This window comes from Alosa sapidissima, chromosome 9 (assembly GCF_018492685.1).
Source record: "Alosa sapidissima isolate fAloSap1 chromosome 9, fAloSap1.pri, whole genome shotgun sequence".
Taxonomy (NCBI): domain Eukaryota; kingdom Metazoa; phylum Chordata; class Actinopteri; order Clupeiformes; family Clupeidae; genus Alosa; species Alosa sapidissima.
Window position 1 is genome coordinate 20,802,932 of NC_055965.1, and position 27,214 is coordinate 20,830,145.

At 40.6% G+C, this 27,214-nt stretch overlaps 1 protein-coding gene across 3 annotated transcripts; it reads right to left on the reverse strand.

The window, feature by feature from the left end:
* Window positions 1-300: 300 nt before the first annotated feature.
* LOC121718053 lies at window positions 301-26,491 on the reverse strand. 3 transcript variants are annotated; one of them, XM_042102873.1, is made up of 12 exons: window positions 26,376-26,491; window positions 25,999-26,172; window positions 7,951-8,112; window positions 7,394-7,715; window positions 4,905-4,979; window positions 4,381-4,496; window positions 3,538-3,674; window positions 3,108-3,201; window positions 2,505-2,930; window positions 1,810-1,987; window positions 1,551-1,675; window positions 301-1,234 (listed from the first exon to the last, which is right to left on the reverse strand). In XM_042102873.1, the coding sequence occupies exons 1-12, from the start codon at window positions 26,382-26,384 to the stop codon at window positions 911-913; spliced, it is 2,142 nt and encodes a 713-aa protein (XP_041958807.1). In that variant the 5' UTR covers window positions 26,385-26,491; the 3' UTR covers window positions 301-910. The 3 variants fall into 3 exon arrangements, with proteins under 3 accessions (XP_041958807.1, XP_041958806.1, XP_041958804.1); XM_042102872.1 differs by lacking the exons at window positions 25,999-26,172; window positions 26,376-26,491 and adding exons at window positions 8,605-8,778; window positions 8,954-9,405 and having other exon boundaries at window positions 3,108-3,198; XM_042102870.1 differs by lacking the exons at window positions 25,999-26,172; window positions 26,376-26,491 and adding exons at window positions 8,605-8,778; window positions 8,954-9,403.
* Between the last annotated feature and the right edge of the window lie 723 nt (window positions 26,492-27,214).

Genomic DNA, 27,214 nt, shown 5'->3' on the forward strand with positions numbered 1-27,214 from the left:
TGTTGGTTGCAATGCAATTTCCCATTGCCAACCAACTAAGTTGCTAACAGGTTAGCAACTTTGGTTTTGGGAAACGCACCCCCGATTGATCCAAGAGCCAAATTGGGATGAACACATCAGTCTTGTATTTGTTTGCGTACTGCCTCAAACATTCCACAGGATTACAAAGTCAAACAGTTGAGAGGTCACAGCAAACTGACTACATAACATGTGTGGCTTTGACACAGGAAGCATGTTGGTCACTTGAAGCCCTCAATTTAAAACAAACTCTCTTGTAAAGATGACACCATGGAGCACATCATAAACATTTGCATGTTTAATGAATTTATCAAGAACAGTAAACAAAACAGTGTTATATGTTAATACTGTATCAAATTTCACCATTTCAAAGTATACTGGTGAAAAATGAAGCTTCATGATATAGCACACACTACTCAAAAATGTAAAAAGAAAATATATATACTGTATATGATGTAAAAAAGCAATTTGAAAAGATTGAAAGGTACACTCTATCGACCACAAACAGTGTAGTCAAGAATTCAAACACTTGTGAATCTACATAATCAGAAGTGTGGGGGCTGATTTCTGAGAACTTATTAGCCTGAGAACATATTTCAGGTCGCTGTAGCAAACCTACAGTATACTTCACATGCTCCTGATTAATACTGAAACGACCTACTGACGGCATCCTACGATTGTCTGCACCAGCACAAGAATCACCCGGATCCATAACTGTTGTGGTGCCTGTACAGTCTAATACATAATCTGAGGAACAACAAAACTGTACAAATACAGCAAACTTTTTAACCTAAAATAAGTCAAACTTTCAATGTGAAAATAACACCATAATAACAACAACACACAAAGACACATCACAAGCCACACTTGTGTGATTTTGTCTCTATTGCATTCAGTGGCTGTTGTTAAGAAGTCTGGCGCGAATCTCTCGGACTCTCGGGCTCTCCTTGGCGCTGCCCACGTCAATGCCGTACACCGTGGTCTGCAGGAACGTGAAAAAGTTGTACAGAGGCTCGTCGTAGGACCGCCCGAACACAAAGTGCGCCTTGAAGAGTTCGTCGAAGGCCGCGGTGGCAGTGTTCACTTCGCAGGGGATGGCCTTTTGTTCCAGAACGACAAAGAAATTCTGAATGCTGCTCTTTCTCTCCCCAACACAGAGGAGGAACGGGGGTGCTGCTCGAGCTTCCTCAAGGAAGTTCTCCATGCTGTGGCCCGTCTGGAAGGCAAAGAGGGAGACAGAGTCAGAGAGAGACAGAGAGAGAGAGAGAGAGAGAAAGAAAGAGAAGTACAGAGACAGAAAGATAAAGAGAGACAAACAGATAGAGAGAGAGAGGTACAGAGAGAGAAAGATAAAGAGAGACAGACAGATAGAGAGAGAGAGAAAAAAAGAGAGAGATAAATAGATAGATAGATAGATAGATAGATAGAGAGAGAGAGAGAGATACAGAGAGAGAAAGAGAGAGAGAGAATGTGTCTATGACAAACAGAAAGAGTTCCCTGATGTTTGCATGTAGAAAAGTGAGACATCTTACTTTCATGAATTTCACCAGATGATCACCAGCTTCCGCAGCACTAATCTTCTTGTGCTTCTTGCCCTTTGAAGTTGGCGGCAAAAGATGCAAGAGCAAGAGTATGGTTGCCAGGTCACTATCCCAATCTGTTGACAAACAAACAAACAAATAAACAAACAAAATAAATGCTGCATTTAAATCGGTATAATTCCGGACTGATTAATAATGTGATTTTAGGTCACACTGTGCATTCAACAACTCCGAGATTGCCCTTAGTTACCTTCGGACCATTCAGACGGCTGGCTCAGTGATGACAGGAAGAGGAGGCTGTCCATGTGTGTGCCGTGGGGAAGTCGCTTACAGTCGTCGATGATCCTGGGCTTGTAGAACGTCTGCCACCGCGACAGAAATCGGCCTGACACCTCCTCTCCAAACAGCATGGTGAAGTCCTGATTAACCTGCAGCACAGAGGAAAGAGACAACCATGAAAACATGCAGGCCAACTAGCCAACTAGCCCCCTAGTCAATAAGTTACATTTCCTGTCTCGGTCCGCTGGATCAGATGTTATTTTAATTCATATATCGGTCTATTTATGACCCCTACGTTTGCGTGTGGCTATTTTGTTTTGAATCCATGATCTTCCTTGTCAAAAAATAAAGGCATTATTGACAAACAAATTTCCTCCTGTTCATCGCACCCCACCGGTCATGTCTCTATTCCCCACATTTTGAGAACTGGTGTAATGTATGGAAAAATCTGTCTGCTGGATATTTTTGTAAGTTTTGTTGACCTATGAGTGTCCTGCTGTGGACGTGTCTAAGCTTAAAGGCAAAAAGGTCAAAAAAGGGTGCCATTAACCCAAATTGGCCACTTGAAGAATATTTCCAAGACCATATATATTTATTATTTAAAATATACAGTAAATATAAAGCTTTTTTGAAGAAAAAACCCAAATCTCCATCTTATCTCCTCACCAAGCCAGGCGTGTCCAGGAAGCGCGGGAAAAGGTCGAGCACGGCTGCAGCGGAGGTCGTCTCGGGGTCGTGCACCACATCCTGTCGGCGCTCGAACGTGGCCTTCATGTTCTCCCTCACGAGCGCCACGTCGTCAGAGCCTCTCATCAGCATCACGGCCTCTTGACACTGCTCAGCCGAGATCTGCGGAGGTGCCGAGTGGGCCGGTCGCCGCGTCCTTGGGCCATCCTGATAGGTGGACGGACGTCTCGGGACGTCCTGATAGGTTGAGAGACGTCTCGGGACGTCCTGATAGGTTGAGAGACGTCTCGGGCCGTCCTGATAGGTGGAGAAAGATCTCGGGATGTGACTGGATGAGGAGCGCTGGACTGTTTTCAACCTCCAGGCCAAGTAACCAGAACCACTCTGATGGTCGTAGTAGTGCTCCTGAAAAGTAACGGCACATTTTTAGCTCACAATCTTGCTGTAAATGTGGGATCTAGATTTTACCAACAGATGCATATTTAAACACACACAAACAATGGTAATGTGACATACGATGGCAATAATACAACAATATCAATAATACCACCTGTTATTCATACGCTTCATCCAGATACTTACATAACCGTTCTTGGAATTCAGATCCTTTAAGAGAGGGAATAAGGTTACTATTCCGAGGGCGTAGGACACACGGACATTCACTGGTGGGGGTCTTCTGCAGAACAAGACAAGACTGGATTAGCTGGTCAGACTCAAAATGACAAATGGGAAATAGAAATAACAACAAAAACAAACAAACATCTGTAGTCTACCAACCCAATCACTACTACAGAGGTTTGAACCTAATTCATAACATGAGCAGTTTGAATATGACCATTTCAATACATGCTTTACATTGCATTTCTAATGAATACTGGTAAAACTCGTTTGAGGTGGAGACAGAAATAGAAAAGAGGCACGAATAAGGATAGAAAATGCAGCAATAACTATAACTACAACAACAAAAACAACAACAACCACAACAAGGAAGACAACTTAATACATGACTCACCCATGATTTTCCATCATGTCCGCCACCAGTATGTTCACCATCTTCCTCCTTGTTGCATCGGAGAGACATTTCATCTTATTGTACTCCTGAAATATCCTGTCACCCCCAAGCTTGGAACGGAGCGCGGTCTGGACAATCTAACATTAAACAGGTCACAGGTGCACATTTTACAAAGCGTACAGCCAAGTCTATTAAGTAATGGTGAACAATCATAAAGCATATATAAAAAGATCATTTGACACGTAGATACAGGGATCAGTAATTAAACAACATAAAACAGCAAATATTTTCACTCTACGGCACATCACCTATGAAATCCTGGCACTCACTCCTGTACGAATACGGCATACAGTAATTCTCTGTGTATTAGCCACATTGGCTCCTTTCAGGTAATTTGCCATGACGGGAAGTTCCTATGTACTGTGTGTTATGCTTGTGAACACAGTTAGAAAGCAAGCCAAACTCTGAGCTGCATCATGATTTAACTGTAGGCTATGGGCAGATTGTCGCCATAGCCTTTATGTTGACAGGGTCTCGGCTACCACTTTGAAGATAACTTAAGTGAAACTCTCTGGGCATGTACATGGGAGCTCACGGACATGCCCCCAGAGTGTAGCGCTGTAGCTGCCTGGCTACGTTAGCTACTGGCTATAGCAACTCAAACAAGGTAAAACAGATTACTTTTTAAAACTGATTGATTTTGTTTTAGTACTACGTGAACTCACTGGATTTCTTCTTTAAGTACCACAGTTAATAAGTAGTTTAAGTACAGCATGTTAAGAGTTTGTAACAAACATCCTATCAATCTCATATACTTCCTTTTATGCAAAAGCAAAAGCTCACCACACTTGCTGAATGGCTGTCAAGAGGAGCTTCCACCAACTGCCTTTTTCGAGTTTGGGTTGCATTCTGAACCGCAGGTGAATCTGAGGAATGAGACGAAGAGCTGGATGTTGCCGCTGAAAACAAAATAATAATAAAAAAAGAATATATATATATATGAAACATGGTAAAATCTGTTCATTGAAAATATTGTAAAATCTACACATGTGCATTGATTGAACGCAGACCCATTTGTTCATGCCTAGCTGAAGAATGTGGCATTCACAGTACAGCTGCAACAGTACTGTACTGTACATCAGTGTGGACAAATGTAAATTACTCCCATACCGCTTATTCAGCATTATGTCATATTAGTTACTTTACCCAACATTGACCAAAACCTAGTTAGCTAATTTACAAATCCTAGCTAATTGGTAAATGGTATTACCTAACAATCAACAGCTAGCTAGTTCATTTTGACACATTAACAGATTTAGGTAGCTTCCCTGGTTAAAATGCTGATAATCCACTTGAAAGGCACTTACCTTCTATGGCGGCCATATCATGATTACTGTAGGCATATGAAGAGTCATTGTCTGGTAGTTCTCCACTGTCGTGTGCTACACAAATAAGCAAACAGAGGACAAGTACGCTACTCCAAATGGACAAAATCTTTTACACTGAAAGATCAATAAAACTACAGAGTAAATAAAATCTGGTAAAGGCATCAAATGGCTCCCTTGAAGTAATGTCTTATTCAATTAAACTTCCTAGATAAGAGTATTTAATTAATCTTCCTAGATAAGAGTCGTTTGTGGTGGATTACATTCTATTAAGACAAATTAGCTCAACCAGTTACAATTAGTAAAATTCAGTAGGGGTATTTACTGAATATTCTAAATGACTTTTGTTTCAAATGTACTGCATTAAACAAGTGATGAATATTTTTAATTTGTAGCAAAATGTGCTTGTCATTTTCTCGACCACCAATAACTGGTACATGAGCCTAGATAAGCAGAGTTTGTGCTTCACTGGAACCTGTTTACCAACAGCCAGGGCTTTGGTAGTCAACACACAAAGATTTGAAGTGCCTTCAGATTTTTTTGAACAGAGGTGAACATCCGAAGTGAACATGTTTTCGCTGAAGTGTTAAATTTGAGCACGTTTTAGTAAACATTCCAAACATCTTTAGTAAACATTCCAAACATCTGACAACCCTTCCTCCAGCGTCATTATATGTTTGTATTTGTATATGAACTACCTCCTCTGACTGTTTGCCAGTGTTCGCAAATGTTCACAGTAGGGCTGTGCAATTAATCGATTAATCGATAATTATGACTTCCAACGATTATGAAAACAGCATAATCGAAACACATTATAATGATTTTATTTTGCTGCACTATGCTTTGCAACAATGCTCTTGTTTTGTCTTGAGATACAAGTCCAGCACACCTTTGTTTTATGGTGTGTAACTGTTCCACATTTTCATTTTTTTTTTATGCGTTGTTTTTTGTCTGTTTTTCAGTTTAATTATATCTCAAATTCAACTAAAACCCACATCTGTAATTCGGCCGTAGGTATGAGGTATTATGATTTTTTTTGCTATAATCAAGCAGCCCTAGTTTACAGCGATTTCTAGGTTCACATTTGCTTGGGAATTTAGGCGCACCTGTAGTTTGTCATTAGCTGCTGGCTACCAACCAGAATTGCTAAAGAGGTAGTGTGTCATCTTTGTGGAACAACCATGGTAAATGAGAGGTTGTTTAATAATAGTCTCACAATAATCGCTCCCACTCAGCAGTGGTCATTGCACAAACGAAGATAGCAGCAAACACCACTGTGGATCTAAGAATAATTGCTCAGGTTAAGCATCCCAAAACGTCACAAGGTGGCCCAAAGAGGATATACAACTTGTATGCACAAAACATAGTTGACAGTAAATACTTACATATATACACATACGTCATATATGTACGTACTATGCAAACATATGTAAAAGGAGTAAAATCAACAGGCAAGGGAAACACAGAAGTAAAAGTGAGAAACAAAAACATAACACTGTACAGAAGAATAATAAGTGTAAAATAAAATTACACTAAATTATGACAAATACCACACAATCAAAGAAAGTACTAACAAATAGGGCTGCCACTAATGATTATTTTCATAGTCGAACATAGCCAATTAATTTCCCCATTATTTTCTCGATTAATCGATTAGTTGTTTGATTGATTAAATGCCAGAAAATGATGAGAAAAAATTGTTTCCAAAAGCCAAATATTATAGCCTAGAAATCTAGACGCACCCTAGCGGCAGCAAATTACATTAGCTTCCAGGGCTAGTCTAGCAACTCTCCGTTGGCTTGTGAGCTCAAAAAATTAAACTTCTATCAGGCCAATCAAATCGTGTATAGAGTCGTTAGGTGGGCTTCACATAATGATTGATGGCAGAGTTGCAACGGTTTGGCTTGAATTCCCTGCTACTTGAAAACAAAGAAGATGGATGTTGCTGTTGTGACACGAGTTAAGCTTGTTTTAAGTTGCCAACTAGCTCCGCTGGTGGGAAAACGCATGGGACTCAGGCTGTCCTATTGCATGCAGAGGGAATTTGAAAGACAACCGATTATCCCGCCCCTTGGACTGGGTACTGCGAACGGTGAGTGCCCAGACCCTACATTTTAATGTGGGTCTGGCTCGTCAGGCTACAAAGACTATGTTTGCAAATGCCTTGCTTTGTCCACACACCAAAGATATTAAGTACACGGTCATAGAGGAGTAAATAAATCTGGCTACAATCTAGTCTACAATCTGAGCTACAATCAGACAATTTTGATGTATTTTCCTTAAAAAAAGGACATAAACCTGTTAATCGATTATCACTAGTCGACGGTTAATTTAATAATCAACAACTAATCGATTAATTGATTACTCGTTGCAACCCTGCTAACAAACCTAACAAAACACATATGAAATAAATGTACATCACTGATTTACAGGGAGCATCTCTACATTTGCCCTAACAGACCTCCACTTACCTGCATGGCTATATTCAAAGCCCCCGTCCCACTCGCTGTTCTCCACCTTCACCGACTCATCAGGGACCTGCCCCTCGGTCTCCCTGTCCTCGTGCCCTCTTCCTTCCCCTTCATCCATTAAAACTTCCTGCTCCTCCTGTTTGACCCCTGGAACAGCCACATCGGTTGTCCTGCCACAATCAGAGATGAGTTTCAGAAGGGTGCATTCTTGAGTGGAATTCTGGGTAATGTAGTCTGGAGCCATGGGGCCAGCTTCAGTGGGGTGGAAAAGAGTATGATGGGTCATGTCATCAAGAGTGTGATGGGTCATGTCATCAGACGCCTATAAAAAATAAAAAAGCGAAGTATTGTAAAACATCTTCAAAAAAGACAAAGAATCTTCACGACTTACTATCTAGTTAATGCATTTATCGAATACTTTCTGAGATAAAGCTCTCCAAGTTTCTTGCACTATGTCAAAACTCCAGGACCTCCTACTTAAAATCGTAACCGGATATTTCAACCAGATAATTCAATATCTGCACAACCGTAAGCATTTTTAATAACAAGCTCCGGACCTGTGTTCTGACTGGGCTGGCGAGGACTTCTGGGTCCTGCATCTGTGTGTCAACAAGTCGATGTTTATGAGCGTGGGACGCCAGCAGCTGTGTGCGCAGGGCCCTGATCTCATCCTGCAGACCGGTGATGATCTGAGTCACACTCCTCAGAGCACGAATCGTCTAAAAAAGGACATAAACGCAAGTCGAAGACAAATTCACAGTTTCTATCTTTACGGTTATTACACACAGTCTGCAAAACTGCAGTGTTTCCCATACAGTACATTGACTTATTTATGGTGGCCCACCACAATATCAACATTGACCACCACACAATGATTTTCTATGTTGTACTATTTAAACTGTAGAGCTATGTGACACACTCATAATATGATACTCATGATATCAGTGTGAAGCAGAGAGATGATTGCATGGCCCCATCAGTGGGACAGCCAGCTGTTGCTCTTGCTGTCACAAATAGAGAGCAATCACAATAGCATCCAGGCAAAGTCTTTTTTTTTTTTTTTGTTGCGGATCAAATGTTTGGAAAAGGTTATGTCACAAAGCACAGAACTTACACTTTGTTTTTACAAAGCATGTTGAAAAATAAACATGTTCTGCTATTATCACATTAAACATGATGCACAAAATCATGGCGCTTTCAGTTCTGTTTACCTCATTGGCATCCGCTAACTGGTAGTCCTTTTCCTTCAGTTTGTTCTGTAGTTCCTGAAGCTGCAGTTTCAAAAGTCTGTTTGCAACATCTTGTTCGTTCAGTGCCCGTTGCGACTCCAGCTCTCTCTCTTTAATTTTCGACATCAACGTTTGCAGGGCATAGTCAACGTCACACTACGAACAAAGAAGAAAAGAGTAACGGTATCAGGTTGAAAACGGTATCGTCTGTCTTTTATCGTCATCGCGAGCCAGGTGAAGAACACTTAAGTAAGAGTGTAGGTAGGTTGTATTCTACCAGCAGACAATGCAACAGAGGCACACTGGTAAACCAAAATAAATGTTTACTCACGGGAGTCATCATCATGGCTATGCAACGTTATTGCTGTTGTGGCCGGGATGGCAATGTTCTCGCCGTTTCTTCTTTCTTTTCTTCTTTCCTTACTACAGTAGGAAAACAGCCAAATTGCTCAGTAGCCTGCAAGGCGACTGTAACATTACCTACATAATATTTCAGTGGAATTTGCAAATTATGTGCCCACTACGTACTCTTCCAAAAGGAATTGTGTAGGCTAGTCACACTCACAGCTAGTTAATTAATTTCCAGTTTAACCAGTTAGCTGGTACCTACTGTTTCAGTTGATCGTGCTTACGTTAATTTAGTTTGATAAGTCTATTCTAAACGAATTTTATCAAAGTGAGATACAACGCTACAGGCACAACCTGGACTACCGAGACTTGCCACTGTTTTCCTCCGCCCAGTCTGTCACCCCAACACCTCTTCTTCTACACATTTTGAGTAGCCTACGCTTAGACGCACACACCGCCACCTACTGGAATAGAAAAAAAGAAACGCTTACCTTCAAAGTTTTCAGCATGAAGGACTTACACCTGACCTGAATGACTGCGATGGCTGTTTAAAACTGCAACAGAACCTGAGGACATTACCAACTTCTCTGGTCTCGTTTCGTCTCCCCTACTCCACTCCATGGGATGGCTTCAGTGGTGTAGTGTAGACAAACACTTGTCAGTCAGCCTCCAAGAAAAAAAATCACTCCAAACTTGACAACCATAGAAGCTCCTATCCATCCAGTCCCTGGGTCCTTAGCATGGAGTACAAATGGGAATTCCAGCTCTGAGCCAGATCTTTTGGCTCATCTCAGCAATAAGGATCACCTCTTCTGGTGCTTAATATAATATCACTTCTGTGATTTTAAATAAATGTTTTTTTAATACATTTTTGACCTATGATTACCCTCAGCCCCTGATGGGGTTAGGTCTGTCTCTCTGTGTGTCTGCTCATAAAACAAAATGACAACAACTTACAATCAAAGCAATATTTTAACAAATGAGGCCTCATCTACACATGAACTAAATATTTTAACAGCAGTAATGTGTGTATTCAAAATGTTTCCAAAAGTGTCATCCAGACAGATGGATGATGTGCAGATGTGTCCTCAGGAAAATGAGTTAAAAAAAATAAATAAATAAATTATATATATATACATATAAAATAGTAGAACATCAATTAGCGAATTATTTTACTCATGATGTGTCTTGTAACACATCAAAAAATACCTAATGGACATAATAAAAAAGGTAAACTCTTTAAATTAAAGACAGAGTAGCAACACACTCTGATCTCTTCAAAGGCCAACGTTTCGGCAAACAGCCTTCTATCAATGTTAAGGCCCTGCTGGTCATTCCCATTATAACACCTTTTCTAATGCTTGTTGGGGCTCTGCCGCTTTCGTCTGTGCTGCCTTGTTACTAATCTGCAGATCATGGAGTATGCCCATTGGTGCTGGGAGTAATGGGTGGTCCTATAAAGAAGACCTCATGGGTAATGGACTCTCTCTGCTCTGCCGCTCTGGCCTGGTTCCTGGTCACTCCGTGGCTGCTCCGCTGGGGAGAGCCTTAGCCCATCGCTCCTCACACCGACGTCGCGTTTTACACTTTTGTTTGATCACCCCTAGACATACTTTGCATTACATTATCCTTTTTCATACACTATACTGACCTTATCTTTTAATGTTAAAATAAACGTATGTATTATTGAACATATCGCTACAGTGTGGCCTCCCATTTAACGTCACAGCTACTTTCAGCCAGGTGGTTGTGACACAAGGTTACAGGCTGTTCGCTGAAACGTCAGTTTTTAAATACATAAAAAGATCAGCCTGCGGCTACTCAGTCTTTTAATTTGATAACCTCCTGGTCAGCACCTCTACTAGGGTGTGCATTCCTCCCCCTCGCTGTTCCAAAAAGGTAAACTTTAAACAAAAGGTTTCCAGCAAAAAAAACACTTTATTCTAAAGATTGCAAAAACATTGCTGAAACCTGGTAGCCTACAGCAGATGACATATTGAAAAAAAACAGATTTTTTTTTTAACAGCCTGGTCCCATGCAATCAGCATCATCCTCAGTCCTCAAATATCATAATCAGTATCAGTTGAAAAAATCCTACTTCGGCCGGGCCTTACTTCCATATCTACACTTTGCCCCTTAAGAGCAAAACTTTCGTTGTTACATTTCCGACGGAGGACAGCTCTGATTTCGGATGGTGAGGTTCCAGGGAAGTGTCCAATGACAGCATCTGTAAGTGTTAAACAAAAACAAAAAAAATTCAATAAAAATGTCTCTTATCCGACTGGTGCCTGTGTCACAAATGAACCCTGTAGTTATATACACACACGGTACATACCAATAATTGCATTCACTTTAGCAGGGTCCAGAGGGCTTTTGTTTGTTTTTCGTCCCGTCAGGCTACACTTTGCTAAGGTGTCTCTTCCAAATATAACCACAGCCAACTCCTGCGCAAAAAGGCTCATTTTTGACCGAGACAGACGGTCATACATTCTTTTTGGAATAGACAGACCTCCAGGCAGCTGAACCTGAGAGAACATTCCACACGGAACAAGAAATAACATTAATACAAAAAAACATTAGAGAGACTAATTAACTGTGCCAACATGCATCTACCAAAACAAAACTGTCAAAGCTGACACAACGTTATTTGGTTGAATAGCTTATCACACTGGCATTCTTGAATGTGTCTGATTGGTGTGAAAAAAAGTTGGAACCCAAAGTTGGATTATCACATCTGTTCACACAGCTTGTGTAGAAGACCCCCCATAAGAAAGCAAACGATGAAATGAGATCTCACCTGACAGCCCAAAGACAATGTAGTGAGAAAAGAAAATGTGAGTATTTTGAGATCTTAAGTCGGACTTGAATTGGACTTGGGCTGAGACAAGAGGAGGGCTATTGATCACAATGATAAGAATGCATTTTGTTGCATGTGACCTCTACATCCTAAAACAGTGTTTCTCAAACTTTTTCAGACCAAGGACCACATAACCAAAAAAAAAACCCTTCACGGACAACCTAGCTAAAAAAAAAGATTTCAACAGTGTATTACACAACAGACCTGCTCACTGAACCACCTTGCTTATTGTCTTTGCACCTTGCTTATTGTGTCAGAGGATTTATATGATTTAAACTGGCGTAGCTTACATAAGCAGTGTTGCAGAACTGTTTGGATTTACATACAAGTTGGATCAATGTTGCAAACAACTCATCTATATTATATTTTACCACATCTGCTTGCGGACCACTTGGGGTGGCTTGCGGACCACCAGTGGTCCCCGGACCACACTTTGAGAAACACTGTCCTAAAACATATACCACCATGATAGGAAATGTAAAGTATTTCGCATACAAGCCTATAGGAGCCAACAATCTTCTGCCACCAACACATAACGTGACACTGACCATTTCATTTCATTTTATGTACTTTACCTTTTAAACTATTATAACTATTTGCTGTTTGTATGCTTTTGTTTATGTAAAGTACCTTGAATATGTATGAAATGCACTCCTAAGAGCCCAAAAGATTCTGAAGGACTCTTCTCATCCTAACAATGGATTATTCCTACCGCTGAAATCAAGAAGACGCCTATGTAGTCACAAAGCCAGAACTGAGAGACTCAGGAGAAGTTTTTATCCCCAGGCCATCCGAACTCTGAACTCACACTATACTGACTTTGCACACATTCACTCCTCAGCACTCTCAAACATTTCCCAACTCTGAACTCACACTATACTGACTTTGCACTCATTCACTCCTCAGCACTCATGACCCCCCCCCCCACACACACACACACCTACAAGACTTTTAGCACTTTTACATCCCTCTCCCTATGCTACAGACCTTTTATTTATTTTCTTATTTCATCACACGTCAAAACACACACACACACACACACACACACACACACACACACACACACACATATCTGACTTTCTCCAACTTTTGCACACTTTTTATTTATTATTTTTGATTTCTCCTCCATCTACCCATGTCCTTGATTGCTTAGCCTTTCTGCCCCCCCACCCCCCACCCCACCCCCATCCCCAACACACACACACTTACATCATCACTGTCATCACTTCACATACATACAGCACTCCTCTACATACTTGCTGCACACTGCCTCCCCCCCCCACATACACAGCACATTGTCTTCAGGATCTTCTCCAACACACATCCTCTACATACTTACAGCACACTGCCCCCACCTACCCACACACACACACTACACACACACACACACACAGTCACTGCTCCACTCCCGCCCACACACACATCTTCACTGTCATCACTCACATACATTACATACAGTACTCTGCTTGCAATAGTAAGTCCCTGACCCCCCCCCCCCCCCCCAACACACACACTTACATCATCACTGTCATCACTTCACATACATACAGCACACTGCTTGCTACAGTAAGCCTCCTCTACATACTTGCTGCACACTGCCCCCCCCCCCACATACACAGCACATTGTCTTCAGGATCTTCTCCAACACACATCCTCTACATACTTACAGCACACTGCCCCCACCTACCCACCTACACACTACACACACACACACACACACAGTCACTGCTCCACTCCCCTCCCGCCCACACACACATCTTCACTGTCATCACTCACATACATTACATACAGTACTCTGCTTGCAATAGTAAGTCCCTGCCCCCCCCCCCCCCCCCCCTACATACACAGCACATTATTTCATCAGGAAGCTTCTCCAACACACATCCCCAACATACTTACAGCACACTGCCCCCCCCCCCCCCCCAATACACAGCACATTGTCTCATGAGGAAGCTTCTCCAACACACATATTGCACACTGCCCTCTCCCCACATACACAGCACACTATCCCATCTCCCCTGTCATCCCCCCAACACACACACCAAGACCCCTGGCAGTTGGGTTAGCCCCTTGAGCCGTGGATCTGCCCAAGGTTTCTTCCTTGGTAAGGGAGTTTTTCCTTGCCCCTGTTGCTCTTGGGTGCTCCTTGTTGGTGCCCCCCACCCAATCCCAATCCTCCCCCACCTTTTTTATGCAGCCCTTGCCACTTAATCTACTAAACCCCTCTTCTACTGCACTTTTTACCCCCCCCCCCCCCCCCATTAATGCACAAATAGGCTGACACCAGACATAATTTCACTGCATTTCTTACTTCCAGTAACTATATGCATGTGACAATAAACTTCCTTGTATCCTTGTATCCTTGTATATAAATAAACATTACTTGACTAAAACAAGTCTTGAGTCTTATACACTATATAAGGTTTTAATGGGTTAATCCAAGTGAGTTCAGATTCTTTCTATGACAGTTATGTTAAATGTCTTGAAAAAAATTATATATTCATTAAACCAATAAAAGTGTTTTGTGAGAGATCATTTTTGCTGTGCTACGTGGACACCAGTTTCTTACAGTAAGTGGCACTCACGTAAAACTATCACTGGACTTTAAACACTAGTATGGACATACTTTACCATTTCTCTTGTAGGAGTGGAGACTGGGGGTTCGCTAAAAGATATGTCCAGTGGTAAAACAGGTGAGGCAGATGGTATTTTCATGGCTGTGACCAGGTCTTTTAGCGTTTTCACGAAACTGGGCCACTCTGCAAAGGCAAATGAGTTGTTAGGGGCCACTCAAGCTTGAAAAATCCTGGTAATATTCATCAGTGTCCCATTCCGCCCCCTTCTGACAGTGCACACAACAGACCACAGAAATTACATAACAGAATGTTCATAGCAGTCAAATCAGATTCCGTAGATCTACACTGAAAACCCCAGAGTTGCCAGCAGGCCCTAATCTCTGGAATGCCCTGTCAGCGCTGCGCATTTGTACAACATTCTCCTTCACACCATCAAAACCATGCATAAACATAAACAAATGTGATGTCATATTATTAAATTATCAATTATATTCTGTTCTATTAAATTATTCATTTTGAAAGGGATAGTTCTGGCCTTCGATTGCACTATGTACCTTTGAATGCTGTAACAATATCATCGTTTAGCGCACCTTTGAAAGCTGCAACAATATCATCGATTAAAAAAAAAAACTTTGAAAGCTGTAACAATATAATTGTTTAGCGCACCTTTGAAAGCTGTAACAATATCGTCGTTTAGCGCACCTTTGAAAGCTGTAACAATATCGTCGTTTAGCATAGCTCTTTTACTCGGAGGTAGCACCACGCTCTCGTCACTCTCTTCTTCACTTTTATCGCTGACTGTGTCTATCAGGGTCTGGAAAACAAAACAAATATTAAAATGAATTTTTGCACGTACGACCCAATATTTTCTACTGCAGAGGAATCACAAAAGCCAGTTGTAAAACATAATTCACTGTTAAATACAAAATTACACTCATTTTGTGTGAGGTAGATACATGTTGGAGGCTGTGTTTTTGCCTACTCCTGGAGTACTATACCCTTTTCAGACATAAACATGGAAGGAATCCCTAAACTAATAAACTACTGAATAAGAAGCTGCACTCCTTGAGCTTGGTAACATACATGATTCTTCAATATTTGTACTGTTTTATATTCTCTGTTAGCATGGAAATAGATAAATGAAAGGAAAATCTCACCACACTTCCTGAATGGCTGTTTAGAGGAGTCTCCAACAGCAGCCTTTTCCGAGATTGGGCTGCATTCTGCACCACAGCAGTCTCTGAAGAACACACATACGAGGTGAATGTCACTGCTAACTAATAATAAAAAAGTGATTTTCATGTGTGCAAACATATGGCGATACACAGTGTTCAACTCTTATTACTGGTCATAATACAGCATTGCAGAGAGTAATCAATTGCCTTCATTTATTTCTTTGTCTACTCAATATGAATGATTTAATGATCAATTTATAAAATCTTGTCCAGATAGCAATTGGTGTTGCTTATAAATATTATTTTTTAATATCATATTTATGATTAAATATTGTTTTAGTTGTCGTTCTCAATGTTGGCTACATTACTGTTCTGGGGTAGCCTAGAAATCTAGACGCGCCCCTAGCGGCAGCGAATTACATTTGCTGCCAGGGCTAGTCTAGCAACTCTCCGTTGGCGTGTGAGCTCCAGAAATCGAAACTTAATCAGGCCAATGAAATCGTGTATAGAGTCGTTAGGTGGGCTTAACATAATGATTGATGGCAGAGTTGCAACGGTTTGGCTTGAATTCCCTGCTACTTGAAAACAAATAAGATGGATGTTGCTGCTGGCGAACAGTGTGACACGAGTTAAGCTTTTATTAAGTTGGCAAACGTTTGAACTAGCCAACTAGCTCCGCTGGTGGGAAACGCATGGGACTCATAGCGCTGCCGCTGTCCTATTGCGGTGCAGAGGGAATTTGAAAGACAACTGATTATCCCGCCCCTCGGACTGAGCACTGCGAACGGTGAGTGTCCAGACCCTACATTTTAATGTGGGTCTGGCTCGTCAGGCTAGTTCTGGGGCCGTATTCACAAAGAATTTTAAGGCTAAAAGTAGCTCCTAAGTGGGAATTTAGGAGCAACTCCTATAAATAATGGGCGTGTCACTCCTAACTTTAGGACTCCTATTTTTTTTTTTCACTAAAAGTAATTCACGAAGCATTTTAGACCTAAAAGTAGCACCTAAGTCTGGGACAGCTTAAAAGAAGTCGAGAGGACTCCTAACTCACTAAGACCTATTCACAAACAGCTTTTTGTGGCATTTCACGTTGCGATGTTTTGAAATGCGTCGCCTATGCAGCAACAAGAGCTTCCAATCGCGAGGGAACAATTTTGCATTCATAAAAGGGATGCAATAACGCCACCAACAACAACCAAAACTACTCATTGTCAACATGTAAATTAAATGTAACGTTTCATTGTGAATCAAATTAAAATGTTCTCTTTGCAAACGTAGGCATTTGGTGACAGATTAATTTAATAATGTTGCAAAGATAGCCTAGCCTACTGCATCAATCCGTAGGCCTATGTTTTATTAGGCTACTAGGCTATTTGTTTTGCCTTACTCTTTATTCATTTAGGCTAGGCCTTTTTATTCAGTTATTCATCATCTTCCGTCCTTCGCACTACTTGTGTAGCGCACGCATTCTCAGACCTGTCACTCATCATCATAAGGGAGGTGTTTGGAATCATTCCCGCGTTACAATCATCAGCCAATCAAGGTGATCACTTCAGTCAAGCTCGTGCAATGAGTAATGACGTCATCCATAGCAACGAAGACTCACTCTTAGTTTAGGAGTTGTCATTTTTCCTTACTAAAAGTAGGTCTGAAAGGCGTTGTGAATAACTTTTAAGAGAAAACTCCTAGCTAAAATCTTTTAGTGCGATTGAGGAGTACTCCTAGTGGTAAGATAAAAGGCTTTGTGAATACGGCCCCTGAAGTTTATCATTAAACTAAAACTATTATCATTAAATGGCCATGACTTCATATAGACCCTAAATAATAACAATAAGGTGCCTCACCAAGTTATCATATTATAAGTATTCAAAAACCATACAAATAAATAATGAAGAGATTTATGTGGCGATTTTCTAGGCTGATTTGACATGGAACTATACTCTCATTCCGGCGTAATGATCTGCTGCAGCTCAAACTTGTTGCTGGAAGTTACAGCCTACAGGGACTATTTCTCAGGTGCTGCGTGATATCATTGTGCTGCTGCACCCATGGTACGCTCGCAACGTTCCTTGATTATTACGCCGGAATGAGGGTATAGTTCCATGTCAAAGAAAGCCTAGAAAACCGCCATGTTTCATTTTCCGTTAGTCTTATTACACTTTCTAACTTGAGAAGAGGCAAGTTTTAACCTGTACTGTCATTGTATTTCTATCTGTATATTGTCAATAAAAAATTGATCAAAAAAAAAAAAAAGAAGAGACAATTTTTAAATAGGAAAATTACCGAAAATCTTAGTCACTTTTAAGCGTGATGCTAGCAGGCGAGATGCTAATGGTCTAATCCGATTCAATGATCTATGCTAGGCTGGAGCTAAAATTGGTATTGCCAGACTTACAGAACGGCTGGATGAACTGGAGAAAGGTAAAAATCGATTGTTTAACTCGAGGGGAGGTGGAAAATGAGCGTAATTCCCAAAATGGTGGAATATCCCTTTAAATAAACACCATCAGTAATAATCATACTTTCAAGTTATAAATCAAAAATAACTTTTATATGTGATGACCCACCATGAAGTTTGTAAAAGTTTTTTTATTAAAAAGTCATTTAAAAACTCAAACGCAGTTTAAAATTATTTATAACCATCATTTTTACATCAATCCTGTATTTTTCAACTTCAAGTTCAATTTAAGACATTTTAAGACCGTTCTGAATTAAATTTAAGACCTACAGGAAATACGAAAAAGTACGAAAGAGTCCCAGAAAGGCTTTCAAAGTAGTAGTTGTAGTTTTATTGAGCATACTAATACCTGGATCTACAACACACAGAATTAAAACATTCGGAAACACATTTCTCAAACAAATAATAAAAAAATAAAAAAATACAGGACGATGGAAGAATCTTTAAATGAACGTACATATTTAAGACATAACAATGCAATATCTGGACTTTTTAAGGCCTGAAATTAATATTACTAAATTTCAGACTTTTTATAAGACCAGCAGAAATCCTAGCCTGGCAGGCCATCCTATATCATTGAAATGTATAGTCTGGAATCGAACCATTCACCTCACTCAATCCAAGGGGCGGGCAGAGAATTGTCTTTCAAACTGCCTAGGCATGCAATAGGCCAGCGCTACGACCATATCCGTATCCGGTCGGCAAAACGGCAAATACATCCTTCTTCGAAAGGAATGACTTAAGTGCATTGTGTTGCTCAACTTTCAAAGAAAAGCACAAGTCCAACTCCTCCAAAGTTGACGCCAACGCCGATTCAAACAACCGCTCTTCGTTCGCCATAGCCACCTTCCTTGTTGTTCACCGTCGCAGGACTGCCGTTATCCTGTTAAGCCCGCCTTCAGACTCTCTAACAAAATAGAGCGCTGTGATTGGATGACGTCCACGGCGTCAGCCAATAGAAATCCCTATGGTTTGGTACTAGACGTACAGGCTGAGCAAATTAATTTGCCGCTGCTAGGGTGCGTCTAGATTTCTAGGCTACAGAAATCCTGCTATAACATGGTAAACAAAATGATAAATGGAAAACTGATTTCATAGCAGCTGTCAACAGGCAAAACTACAGAGCTTTTCTATATAAATCCAGTTACGTATACAGACATGATAAACAAAAGAGTTTAAAAAAAATCACAATAGAAAAAAAAAAAAAATATATATATATTTTATACATGTTAACATTTAAGACCTTATTGACCTTTAATTTTCCCTATATCTAGCAGGTGGTTTGATTCTTTCATAACCGTGATGAGGCCTGCGTTGGGCTCCAGACTACACTGAGCCATGCACAGGGACGCAAACCTCTGCAGGCTGTCGCCTCTTCTGAACGTCGCCCTCATGACCCTGAACAGCTCCGGGTTGACCGCCGCCAGCTCCGCAATCGGCGCCTGGCTGACGATTGTGTTTCGGTCCACCTTCATTCTAATGTAGGCGTCAGTCTTAGTGTGGCCACTTTTAACAAGCTTGAGGACCTTGTTGTATCTCAAGATGGAGTCTTCGGGAGTTCTCACTGAAATAAAACACCGATAGTGAGTATGTGTATACATCCACAAATGTAAAAACATTATATGACAAATACACACCGAGACATGATCTGATGAAGGCCCTATAGGCCAAAATGTCATTACCTAATAAACTTTTTCATATGGAGCCAGAATGTGTGGTACTTTCCGATCATCGAAAGACACACCGAGAGCCTCAATTTAAATGGTGGGCAAAGTGAAAAGTACAACTAAATCCAACTTAATAACAAGACAGAAGCCCTACTTATTTAATATCAGGAGTAATATCCTAAGCACAAACATAAGTGGATCAGCCCACACACCACATAATAGCATTGAGTTTACGCATGAGACTTTGTGGTGATGCATCTGATGTCAGAACACCAGAGGGTAGATATTTAACAGCTGGGGATTAAAGTGGCCCCCTGTACGGCGTACTGATGTCGGCCTTGTCATTCGATCCCCTGTACAGCGCACTGATTACATTGTCATTCGGTCCGCTGGAACTGGTTTTCGGTGCCTAACTCCACTTCTGCCATTGTTGTGTTTAACAAGCGGACTAGGGGCCCTATCATGACAGTCTAAAGCGCATCGTCACTAGTCAAAAGCTTATTCAAATTTAGTAGGATGTCCAGTCCACATTGGGAGTGTTTTCGTTATCAAACATCGAGCACATGGTGCAACAAGGTGTTCCTAGGTTTCTTAATCAGTCATGGGTGTGTTTGGGGCGCGCAACATCATTTAAACCTATTAGAATGACATCTGACACCGGCGCAAAACGCGACGTCAAAGAATGCATCAGTATTTTGACAGTCAACGGCGCATTTGAAGGAGTTGCTGCTTGCATGGAATGGATGGAACAGTCATTCCACTAAACCATGCTTTACTAAAACCTAGCATAGCCTTTACGCATTTGCACTCGTCTGTTATTTGAACTCATTGGTAAAGTGAAACTAACTTCACCAAGGTGTCGTTCAACGACAAGGCAGTTATACGCAATAAGTTACTTTCACTATTGACTGACAATGGGTTACGTTTATCCTGCAGAGGAGTTGCTTATAGCTCGTGATAGTGCGTCTTCAGCTGTGCTCTTGCCTAATCACTTTTAACAGTCATTTCCAATTTGCAAATGCATTGTAACATGTATTTCGTAATATCTTTATTCTAATTATGTTTCCCATTGTAGCCTAATCGTGTTATTTCTAATGTTTTGCATGGATGTAGGCTGGTGCGCGTTCATGGAGGATAGAAGGATGGTGCGTTGTGCATCTGCCAATATGCCTGTTGACAATGCGCTCTTAAAATAACATATAAACAACTCGCCATAGACTTAGGTTTCTCTTGGTCCGTGGCGTAATGCATTTTAGGTGGTGTACAATAGCGATTTTTAGACAAGGCGCTAGGCCACTTCCTAGGTTGTTAATTACCACACCCCTGAGCACATTGTTTTAAAAAATAGATGTACAAAATAAGAAAATAAACTTTGCGCTGGGTGGAAAACGAGTTTTACGCCATGCACCAGGGTGCAAAATAGGGGCATAGATCATTTTGATCCTGTAGTCAGTGGGCTTTAATCCTGTAGTCATGCAAGTCTCTCTCTCTCTCTCTCTCTCTCTCTGGTGCGTGTCTACTCAGTGAAATTACTCCAGCACAACTGTACATAATGTTCCCTAGCTTTAGACGGACACCCCTTATTATTGCTTTCAATAAATTATTCAAATAGGATACATGTTTGGATTAGGTAATGTGGTATTTTTCTCAAGCATACTATTAATCCATAGCCTCAGTTATCAAACAAACTCTCTTGTGTTTCAGGACCTACATATTGCATTCCAATGTAGCTTAAATGTTTGTACTCCTTTGTAAGTTGTTTTGGAAAGTGTCCGCTAAATTAATAAATGTAAAATACTGTACACAACATATTATTTTACCTCTTCTGTCCTTCTTCTTTTTCTTTGGCAAGGGCTCGAACTCTGATGTTTCGGCTGAGTCTGAAGATATATCGGAGATGGTTTGATTTGAAGGCTGCTGAGATGGTTCACCAACTTCAGCTTTCAATTTTAGGGCTGTCACAAAAAAAAAAAAAAAACAATAAACAAACAAGCACAAAAAAAACACAAATATATCTACTGGACTATGCTCAATAAAAAAAAAACGGTTGGCATCAAAACAATAAAAGAATAAGCGACAACAGAAAAGGTAACACTAAATGTATACATTAATAACTCTTGGATTAGAAACATAATCAATTTAATTTCCATATCGGCCTGAATTTTAAGTGTGGTACATAGTGTGATCCTACTGTTAGACAGTATCATTGCATTGTATCATGATATGTAGACAATACCCTGCCCTATTGCTGACTAAAACAGAATTGAAAATCTTTATTTGAATCAGTATTTTTCGATTTGTAATAATAATTATTTTATTAAATTGGGGGAATCCCATCAAGATAATATCTATTTTTCATGAGAGACCTAAATAGACATACACTTAATCAGAGTTGTAAAAGTCCGGCTTCAGAAAGTTAAAGTCCTGCCATGCATTGGTTCTACCTGTGCGCTTAACACATGTGATTTCACTAATTACTGTAGCTGATCTACTTGGCCTAAGAATTGTGCTAATAGAATCAGCTGATGAAGTGAATGGTTAGAACAAAATAGGGCAGGACTTTTTTACTTTCTGAAGTCGGACTTTTACACCACTGCACTTCATCATGGGGCAATGGGATCTAACATGAAAGTACAAGACAGCGTGCGCCTGGGAACTTACCACCCTCCAGTCCTTCACGAAGGAAATTTCTCTCTTCGGTCAAAGACTCCACTTTTCCCTCTAGATTCAGGATCTTCCCCTTCAGAATCTCAACAGTTTGTTTCGCACTGTGGACAGTCTGGGCCTCTTCTAGGTCAGATCAAAGGAGAGAGGTGTAGCTGTGAAAATTGTCGGATGGCAATGACCTAAGTGAATTATAGATACATTGTAGCTTCTGATTGCTTTTGTTTACTGTCAGTCAACAATATGAAATGTAAAATTATTCACTTATTCAATTATTCACTTAACATAGTGTCCCTCACTGGAGTTTTTAAAAGCTTGATTGGTTTAAATAAGTTACTAAAGAAGTGACTAGTTATGCTCACTGACTGTTCAGAAAAAAGACTAAATAAATGCTACAATTGAAATCATACATTCAGTCATCACATCCTTTCCCCAAAAAAATATTTCCTGAATCAGTTATAGCTAAATGACTTTGGTTTATCTGATGCTGGTTTGGTTTGGATGTTTGCGTCTGCACATGGAAACCATTTATGTAAACCCACCTTCTTCCTCAGCACTTGAATACGCTTCCGGGCTGGACTCTCCAAGAATGGATAGTGTGGTTATTGAGCGGATGGTAGACATGATAATACACAAATGACATGACTACAATTGCCTGATCGGCATCTTTAACGTGGTGGCACTACTGACGGGTCTGTCAATCAAGTGTTTAATCACCTCACTGGGTAGCACCTTGGCTTGATGGATTAAACACTTTGTTTATTTATTTTTTAACAGCAAATAATGGTGTGCAAGTTTTTTTTTTTTTGATTGACTGTTACGTTGCCCAAAACTAACGCACCCGCACAGCTACTACTACTCACTAGCCATCTTAATTACAATGTACTGTATAACAGTATCAATTTATTAACAAAAAAGTGCTTGTTTCTAAAAATTGCCGATTAACCGAATAATTTGATGATTGCACTTTAACCAAGTATTTTCAATTCATCTGACCAAAATTTGGGCATCACTGCGGGTCAACTCTCCTATTAGGGATTTTGCCGGTTTGCTTTCAAAACAAAATGTTACAGAGTGACTTGTACTGTGTGAGCAAAAACATTTTGCTGATTTATTTTAAAAAATCTTGTCAAATACATGCTATGGAACATTTACATTTGTGCGTATTGTTTTTATAAATACTGACATCTTAGAATTATTGAAAGAAGCTCCTAAAAAGCTTTAAAGTCACAAATACATACACCATTGATTTATAGAGAGCATCTCTTAGTTTTGTGGTGCACTTACCTGCATGGCTATTTTCAAAGCCTCCGTCCCACTCGCTGTTCTCCACCTTCAGCGACTCATCAGGGACCTGCCCCTCGGTCTCCCTGTCCTCGTGCCCTCCTCCTTCCCCTTCATCCATTAAAACTTCCTGCTCCTCCTGTTTGACCCCTGGAACAGCCACATCGGTTGTCCTTCCACAATCAGAGATGAGTTTCAGAAGGGTGCATTCTTGAGAGGAATTCTGGGAAATGTAGTCTGAACATGTGGGTCCAGTCTCAGTGGGGTGAAGAGTGTGACAGGACAGGTTATCAGATGCCTATGACAGAACAAGGGATTATAAAGGAAAAAGGACAAGTAAAACACTGAAAAAAAACTGTTCTCAACAACATGCAATACAAAAGTAGAGCATTTTAAAAACGAAAGGCCGATTCAGACCGCCGGCGTAGCGTGTGCATTGCATGTCTGTAAGTACTCATACCAAAAACATCTCTGATGCAGCCAATCTGCCTATTAAAACATCTCTTCATTGTCTCTTTCGATTGGAAGTGCTTCCAATACACATGATATATGAGGGGTACTGCAGGTTAATTGCAGAATGATGATCGCTAAAAATGTTGCATTTTGGGAGTGAGATGTCTGCAACCTCGCGTCCCACTTGCTATGTGTTCGCACCACAATAGGCGGGCACACCCCCCCCCCCAGTTTTAGAACTACTGCGTTACATCTGGCTACATGCACCAACCCGCCACAGTTTCTTAAATGATGTCTTTTTTTTGGTTGACTGGTAGGAAAGTCACATGCAAGTTTAAATACTGGATTTTATTTAAAAAACATTACAGGTAGTATTTCTATAATATGCTTCCATATTTGCAAACGTATAAACACATGCAGTTTCCATAACAAGATGGTAGGCTCTGTGTCTGAATTTTGATTGACTGGGAGGAGATTGGTAGGTTCTGGACCTGAGTTGTGTTTGAAGTGGAGCGGGTTGCTGGGTTCTTCTTGGGTGTGGTGACTAGTCGATGTTTATGAGCGTGGGACGTCCGCAGCTGTGTACGCAGGGCCCTGATCTCGTCCTGCAGACCAGTGATGATCTGCGTCACACTCCTCAGAGCACGAATCGTCTGCAAAGGACATAAACACAAGTAAATACAAATAAATGACACAATCACCATTGCTCATAGACACAGGGGGCATCTGAAGGGGCTTAGCCTACAGATTAATCATCTTGTTCACATGCAGCCAAGTATCTGAGTTTCCAAAAGGGGTGACTGCTGCAAAAACATAAACAAACTTTAAACTAGCCTGCATATTAACATACTCTTAAAATAGATTACATTAGAAAATGTAATCACAATTTTTAATATAAAATGCAAATGTCATTAGGCCTACTCAATAGTATCCACAAAAAAGAATCTTAGCTAATCACGAAAAGCCAGACAGACAAAACCACTTCATTCAATCGTCTCCTTTCAGCAGGCTACATTCCTATAGCATGTGTTGTGGTAATTTCCAAAAGTCTATCTACTTTCATAATTCACACATAATAATAGGGAGGGAAAGTGAAAACCAGCGCCCCAAGTGGTTGCGTTCCTATTGAAGAGCAGCTTCAATGTTAAGTCCCATAGACCTATTTTTTTTTAAAAATACTGTGAAGCCAAATCAGCGATCTTATCCACCAAAAATATTTTTCAGTGTCTATACAGTAATAATCTTCTAACTGTGAAAATGTCAGACCATATTTTGCCTTATTTAAAAAAAATCGAAATTGCTCCTTTTGTTTACCCTTCGACGTTACTCACGGTAGCATGTTTTGTTTATTAGCCTGGTTAGCATTGCCACTTAACACTTACTGCCAGCTCTTCATGTGAGTAGAAGCACAACACCAGTTATCCAGGCATAAAGGTTATCACCACGCGGTTATCACCTTCCGTTATTACAAAAATATGTAAGCCAGTTAAGCAAATTGCTGTATTGATCAGTTAGAGATTAAGCGCCCAAACCTGTGACGTCACATGTAACTGTAGTTTGTTATCACCATGTTACGACAAAAACTCAAAACAATTCAACTGATCCTAAAAATAAGGTACGACCACTTGAAGCAATAGAGGTGACCCCAGTGCCTAACATATGGAAGACATTAAATTAAGATCCCAATGTGCACCGAGATATATTTAAAAAAAAAAAAAATCCCATCCCCTCCGCTAAACTCTAATTTGCCGCCGCCAGGGTGCGTCTAGATTTCTAGGCTACTAAACTCTAGGAACGCAACCACTAGATGGCGATGAGATTACTTTCCCTCCCTATTTCGAAACATCAAACATCCACGAAGTGAAGGCACTTTAGTCCGTAGGAGCGTAGTTACCTCATTGGCATCCGCTAACTGGCTCTCCTTTTCATTTAGTTTTTTCTGTAGTTCCTGAAGCTGCAATTTCAGGAGTCTGTTCGCCACATCGTGTTCGCTCAGTGCCCGTTGTGACTCCAACTCTCTCTCTTTTATTTTCGACACCAACGTTTGCAGGGCATAGTCAACATCACTCTAAGAACAAACAAGAAAAAGTGCATGTATCAAAGCAGAGGTACCAGTCTCGGTTTGTTTGCAAACTGTAATTTCTCTCCCTTGCATGGTATCGCGAGTCAACCTTACATTAGGGGAACATCCGAGACTACGACCAGTCAGTGCAGACAACTACACAGGAGCATAAAGGCTTCTGTTCAATTAAAATACAAACATTTACTTACGGGCGCCATGATGACTACGTTTTGCTATATTGTTGTTGTTGTTGATTGATTCTATATCCAATTCTGCAAGGGAACGCAGCTTCCTGTGTAGCCAGAGAAGAAATTTTCAATATGGCCGCCATTTAGAAGTTGCTTCAAAATAAGAGTGGAGACCGATTCCGTTTTTCAAAAGAAAAGTCCCTTAAAGGAGAATTCCGGTGTGATATTGACCTAAAGTGTATTGAAACATGATACCGAGTGTGAACTTATGTCTCATAGCCCATCTCGGCTTGTTCCCTGCACTCCAAAATCTGGCGCTAGTTAGCCGATGCTACCAACAGCTTTTTCAATAGTGGTGCTTCGGCATCGGGCTAGCCATGCAAATAAATCACTGTTTTACACCCATTTACGAGGCTCAATATATCTCCACACTTCATTGGTAAACTTCCGAGGGCCCTGACATTTAAAACGAGACATTGAGAACTTTGAAAAAGCACTGGTAGTTTACTTACAAGACGATTTATACAGACAGTATCTTCACGAAGTTTAGCGTTTGCAGCCATCTTGAATTTAGTCATGATAAGTCGAGCAACGAGTAAGAATGAACAGGTATGATAGGGATCAGATTCCAAAAATAATTCAGTGGAAATGCATGGATTCCAGTTTCTTCCAGTAGCAGCAACTGGAATCCATGCATTTCCACTGAATTATTTTTGGAATCTGATCCCTTATCATACCTGTTCATTCTTACTCGTTGCTTGACTTATTGTGACTAAATTCAAGATGGCTGCCAACGCTAAACTTCGTGAAGATACTGTCTGTATAAATCGTCTTGTAAGTAAACTACCAGTGCTTTTTCA

Excerpts from the sequence above, each read along its gene's own strand:
- LOC121718053 (XM_042102870.1), bottom strand. Across the intron at positions 4,980-7,393 it reads CTTTGAATATAGCCATGCAG|CACACGACAGTGGAGAACTA; the intron begins GTAAGTGGAGGT and ends TTATTTGTGTAG. Across the intron at positions 1,988-2,504 it reads TCCTGGACACGCCTGGCTTG|GTTAATCAGGACTTCACCAT; the intron begins GTGAGGAGATAA and ends TCTGTGCTGCAG.